At 44.6% G+C, this 6,320-nt stretch overlaps 1 protein-coding gene across 1 annotated transcript; it reads left to right on the top strand.

Moving 5' to 3' along the window:
- Positions 1 to 4,656: 4,656 nt before the first annotated feature.
- On the top strand, positions 4,657 to 5,967 carry LOC128429848 (uncharacterized). The gene is made up of 3 exons (XM_053415688.1): positions 4,657 to 4,817; positions 4,919 to 5,608; positions 5,690 to 5,967. The coding sequence occupies exons 1-3, from the start codon at positions 4,760 to 4,762 to the stop codon at positions 5,701 to 5,703; spliced, it is 762 nt and encodes a 253-aa protein (XP_053271663.1). The 5' UTR covers positions 4,657 to 4,759; the 3' UTR covers positions 5,704 to 5,967.
- The last annotated feature ends 353 nt before the right edge of the window (positions 5,968 to 6,320 follow it).

The following is a 6,320-nucleotide window of genomic DNA, read 5'->3' on the forward strand; positions in this document are numbered from 1 at the left end:
ACCAGGTAATTACATACAAAATTCCCACAACAAAATGGCGCCCAACGTGGGGCTGGACGTGTAGTATGGACTCCAGCGGACGGACGGAAGGCCACAATTTAAAAGAGATTCCTCCCCGAGGGTGAGAAGCTGTCGTCCAGCGGAGCCCAGATTACCGATCCGGCCCCAAGAACTGCATTGCGAAAAACAAACGGTGAGGAAACTTGAGTTGATTTTGGCACAGACAGATTTATGGTAAAGATCTAATTTGTAAGAAATACCTCACAAACAGGAACATTTTTTGTCGTGTTGTCTGGGACTGTTGCATGCAGCACTATTTGAGTAGTGTCGCACGAGGACAGATAACACAGAGGACAATCCTGGGTTGATTGACAGACGTGTCATAGTTATGCTGTAGTATTATCAGAGTCTGTGCGCATCGGATGATTGTGGCAGTCATTGTGCGTGCTATTGTACTCTTTGGTTAATACAAGTAAACAGATAGCTAGAGATTGGCAACGGTCACAGTAAAGGAGCGACAAATGCAGCCGCGGGGGACTTGTCACCACTGTGTAAACTCATGTCAGAACAATATCCTGGCAGTTTAGATCAGATACAGGTATGGACCAAATTGGGGTTTCCTGCTAAAGGAAGCCTGAGTGAGAACAAGCTGAAGCAACTAAAGACACAGCTGAAAAGGTTGGAGGTGAGTAGTTCATTCCAGCACGCAGCTCTCCCCAAATGGAGACAGAAAAAGAATGTGATTTTTAAAGCAGACTGGCAGGCATTTAACATGTGGAAACGTGAGGCAGAGAAAAGGGAAAGTCAGAGATCAAGAGCATTTAATGCACTGAAAATTACAGAACCTGTTAAAACAGAAAAACGTACGCAACCTACTAATTCTCAAACACTTTATCCCTGTCTTTCTGAGTCTTTGCGGAATCCTGATCTGGACTCCACCCCCCCTGCTCCTCCACCATACGTCACTCAGCAGAAAGGTCCCTACACGCCTGTTGTGACCCGCCAGCAAGCCCAGCAGAGGTTATCTGAAATCCGAGACGAGAGGAAAAGTCCTGCAGCTATACCAACCATGCCCATGGTGGAAGTGGCAGGAGCCGAAGGGCCAATTCTGGTGTTCCGACCCTGGTCAGAGGCCGACGTGGCAGAAGCAATGAATTACATCTGCAACCCCAAAGACAATCTCAATAAGTGGGAAAATGATCTGCTGCAGTTTGTCAGAGAATTTCGACCAACAATGTTTGACATACGACGCCTAATGAACAAAACGCTCACAAATGACTATCACAGCATCTAGAATGTGTTTAACGCTGGGAGAATGACTGCTCGTTTGGAGAACCCAGACTTTGGACACAGAGATAACGCTGATTTTAGAAATGCTATTGAGGCCCTTGTTGTTATAGTGAGGGAGAAATTCCCCCTGAGAATGAACCTGTCAAACATTACCAGCATGACACAGAAGCCATCAGAGTCATGCAGTTCATTCCTGGCACGCCTGACGTCAACTTTCGACACACACAGTGGCCTCATCAGACTCGACCCAATGGGAAGACAACCTTTGGAGCCTTATGAAGTTCATCTTAAAGAACATTTCCTGAGCAGAATGAAGCCTGAACTAGCACAGACGATAAAGAAATTCTGTGTAACTTGGAAAACATGCCCGCTCGCTGAAATCCTGAAGCGTGCTGAACACGCTGAGGATGAGCTGCTCAGCACAGATGAGCAAAGAAAACAAGGCAGACAAAGAAAGTTGGAAGACGCACAACTGTCCATGATCAACGTATGTGCAAACATGTCCCCACGACCCTTCCAAGGCCAACCCAGAAGAGGCAGAGGTCGCGGTAGAAATCGTGGTGGGGGCAGATTCAACTCGACCCACGCCAGCCATGATCCAGATGTGTGTTTCCACTGCGGAAGGCGGGGGCACTGGCAAGCAGAATGTCCGAGGCAACAGGGACAGGGACCAATCTTCTCAAAGTCTGACTGAGGGGAGAGCGGGGAGGGCCGGATCCCAGAGATGGACAACCCCTCCTCAGAGACACGGGTAATGCACTCTACACCCACTCAAACACAATCTCTAGCTACAATACCCATTAAAACACCTATTTTACAATTCACGATGTATACTAACACTGAAGGATATAAAAAATTTCCACAATTAACTCATCCTGTGACTTTCTTGATAGACTCTGGTGCTACGAGCTCAGTTTTAAGAAAAGATGCTTTGTCCCAACCTCCAAAAGAAAGTGGTAAAACAGTTTTCACAATGGGATCAAGCGGTGTCCCTGTTTCAGAGAGCTGCTCAGTTCCACTGAAATGTGAATTGGATGATCAGATGATAAAACACTCCTTCCCAGTTTCACAAAACTGTCCTGTGAAATTGCTGGGGAGAGATTTGATGTGTCACTTTGGCATTACGCTGAGCTCAACACCAGAGGGTATCAAGGTATTGAAAAGAACTGAAGTCCCAGGGTTTCAAATGTTTAAATACAGTCCCAGTGCACTGTTATATGCATATGAATGGATTTTCATCAACAGTGATGTCACTTCCACAGCCCAACATCTCACTGATTTCACACGAGCTCATGTCTTACACACTACAGATTTCATGTCAACTGATTTATTACATTGCACATCTCATGTAAGTGTAGGGCCAGATAGAAGGTACGAGGAAGTGTGGTATGATAAGCAGAAAGAATCAGAAAAATTGATTCTAAAGCATGTGTATTGGTCGGAGGAGGCTGCTGCTGTGTCTGTACTTCTCTCCTCCTCTCAGAAAAATCTGTTTCTTGGCTCCACCCCTCACGTATCATTGGCTAAGCCATTACACCGGCAGTGGCAGGACCTGGGCCCGTGGCTGCAGCATTGCCTCGGCCTTCTGGATTTCGAACCGGTTGCGGGGGATCCCACAAAAGAATATAGCGCTGGGGGTAATGTACATAGGACCGCAGTAACAAGCAACGTGTTGGTTCAAAGGTCAATGGAGCTCGTAGCGGAACATGTACAGCACACAGATTTGTTCCCACTCACAGGAGCGGACCAGATCTCTGTGCTGTCTCAGGTGCCGCCTTCATTGTGGGCCGCTCATAAATATGATGTCGGGCTTATAACGGGGGCGACACCCTTGGTAGTGCATCCTAAATCTGAATATAGGCCGTGCCTCAAACAATATCCGCTTAAGCAAGAAGCCATCGATGGAATAACACCAGTATTTGAAGCGCTGTTAAAAGCAGGCATAATTGTACCCTGCAATGATTCACCTGTACGCACGCCCATTTTTCCAGTTAAAAAAATCAGAGAAGAAGGCCAACCCACTGAGTGGAGGTTCGTACAGGATTTAAAAGCTGTGAATGCTGCTGTTTATCAGCGAGCACCAGAAGTCTCTAACCCACATACGATCTTGTCACTCATTCCACCAGACACCACCCATTTTTCGGTTGCTGATCTGGCTAATGCATTTTTCTCTGTTCCAGTACATCCTGACAGTAAGTACTGGTTTGCCTTCTCCTTCAAAGGGCGTGGGTACACGTGGACAAGATGCCCTATGGGATACCATGAAAGCCCAGGTGTATTTCACAGAGCGCTCAGTGACAACTTGAAAAGCTTACATCTCCCCAGGGGATCTGCACTTGTGCAGTATGTCGACGATCTATTGGTCTGCAGCCCCTCAGAAGAGGCGTGCGAAATTGATACAGTAGTACTACTCAAACACCTAGCAGATAATGGCCACAAGGTCAGCCAACAAAAACTTCAATTTGTAAAAAAACAAGTTACTTATTTAGGACATGTGATCACAGGAGGGAGTAAGTCTCTCTCTCCAAAGCGCGTTGCAGCAATCCAATCAGTACCAAAGCCTATTACAAAGAGGCAGATGATGAGTTTCCTAGGAATGACATCATACTGCCCAATAGTACAGCTGCAGACACAGTTCAGTTTTAAAAAATGAGTGGTCTTTATTACCAGGCAGGGCTCGGTACACAGGGAGTCAAAATCACCAGACAAAGGTATCTGAAACGTGAGGCAAAAACCAGGTCAAACAATCCAGGCAAACGTGGTGGAGAAAACATGGGACGAGACAAGTCTTGGTGAGATCGCTGGAACACTACGTACAATACGAATCGAACTGGCCCTGGACAAGGGGAAGACACAGACCTTATATACAGACAGACATCAGCTAAACTACAGACAGGTGAAACACATTAGGGAGGAGAAACCAATATGTGAGACATGGGGGGGGATATTGAAAATGCAACAGGAAATGGTGTGAGTGTAACCATGACACCATGTTTGCAGGATGCAGAAAAAAGAGCAAATGGGCAAAGCAGGTATATGTGTGAATTAAAAAACAGAAGTAGACTTACTGTGTAAACGTATGGAGCTAAATCCAGGCCAATAGGATTGATCATTTGAAAAACAAATTGAAACTGAAAGTTCAAGTTTTAATCTTGAATTTTGAAAAATACAACATTGCTTTCAAAAAAAATCTTGGTCAAATATAGTTTGGACTGACTGTAAATTTGTAACTGTGCTTTGAAAGATGTTATATGAATAATTGAATACGAATGTAGTAGTAGTAGTATTTTGTACTCTAACTGTTTCAGATGTCTGTCACCCGGTGACTCTTTTTAAAGAAAAAAGATTCAGATCAAAGGTGGCAGTGATCATGTGATCATGTTGCCCTGCTGGCCAATCAACACAAGTCTTTACTCTGAAGAGAGGAGAAAGTGTCGGGCTGTTTGTCATTCAACACGACGATTTCAACATGAAGAAATCTCCGAAGTTCGTTCTCTACCTGACATGTTTCTTCTTGGGGAAAATGGGTGAGTTGTGTGTTTTTAAATATTCAGTCAGTCCTGATGCTGATTTAATTTATTTCACATAACATTAACAGTTATTTTGCTTTTTTCCTTTTTCTCTACAGTTCAGATGCATCAATTTATCTTGTCTCATCAAGACAGCGTATTTAAATCAGTTGATGTTGGAGACAACTTGAATTTGCAGTGTTTCTATGAGGGGGAGGTCAATAACCTTTATTGGTACAAACAAACACCAGGACAGAAACCTCGAATTATCTCAATGACGTACAAATTCTCTAAAGATTTTACGTTATTGAATGAATTCAAGGACAATCGACGTTTCACTGTGGAAACTAATGATGTTGTGAGTCACCTTAATATCTCAGATCTGCAGCTTTCAGACTCAGCTACTTACTACTGTTTACAGAGTCGTTCATATGTGTTTGACTTCATGGAGGGCGTCACTGTCAGTGTGAAAGGTTCAGGGTCTAACATCCAGGCTGTGGTGCATCAGTCTGAGAGCATCCAGCCAGGAGACTCTGTGACTCTCAGCTGTACAGTTCACACTGGGACCTGTGATGGAGAACACAGTGTTTACTGGGTCAAGAACTCTGAAGAACCTCAGCCAGGACTCATTCACACCCACGGAGACAGGAACCATCAGTGTGAGAGGAAACCCGACACAAAGACACACACCTGTGTCTACAACTTGTCAATGGAGAGACTGAACCGTTCTCATGCTGGGACCTACTACTGTGCTGTCGCTGCATGTGGACACATTGTGTTTGGAGACGGGACCAAGCTGGAGTTTGATGGTGAGTCTCACGTGATGAAAAGTGATTATTACTGCTTAGGTTAAAAGTGTGTGACGTCTCCTGTCCTCTGGCTCTCTGCAGGTGAGGTGGACTGACTGGTGGTTTTCTTGAGTGCAACTTCAGCATTCACCACCCTGCTGAGTGTTCTAATGGCTTTCTCAATATGCATGATGAGTGAATGTGTGTACTTGAGTGTGAGGCAGTAGAGCTGGACACCTTCTGTATTTGTCTCTGTGTTTAATCACAACAATATGTCCTTACTGATATCAGGACAGTCCTATGAATTAGATCTTTACCTCCATGTAAAACATGTGAAGCTTCAGCTTGTAATCATCTAAATAAAACAAGTTTAATTTGTATTTGTGTGTGCATGACTCATTTCTACTGTGTCTGTGCATTCAAAGTAGTGCAGGTTACAGTGGATGACGTGCATCCTGCTGAAGCGTGAGCTTTCTCATGAAGCCAAGCTTTCATTATTCACAAACCACAGCTATCTGTTGGAAACATGGTGACCACATGTCACAGTCAAGCACCTTTGTGTGATTTACTTGTGGCCAGAAGTGTTAACACAACCTAGTGTACCAACCAAAAATGTTATCTGTAATGAGGCGGGTCATTTGATGCTATCTTCACCTTTCTGAAGTGAGGACATTGGGGGCCACAGGGATCTCAGAGATGCATATCTGAAAACCTCAATATAGGTGTGCAGTGC

The sequence above is a fragment of the Pleuronectes platessa genome, chromosome 23, assembly GCF_947347685.1.
Source record: "Pleuronectes platessa chromosome 23, fPlePla1.1, whole genome shotgun sequence".
In the NCBI taxonomy this organism is placed as follows: domain Eukaryota; kingdom Metazoa; phylum Chordata; class Actinopteri; order Pleuronectiformes; family Pleuronectidae; genus Pleuronectes; species Pleuronectes platessa.

What these genes read in the sequence shown, in the direction of transcription:
- LOC128429848 (XM_053415688.1), top strand. Translation starts at nt 4,760, where the DNA reads ATGAAGAAATCTCCGAAGTTCGTTCTCTACCTGACATGTTTCTTCTTG. An exon ending in TTTCTTCTTGGGGAAAATGG is followed by an intron (nt 4,818 to 4,918) that starts GTGAGTTGTGTG and finishes TTTTCTCTACAG; the next exon opens with TTCAGATGCATCAATTTATC.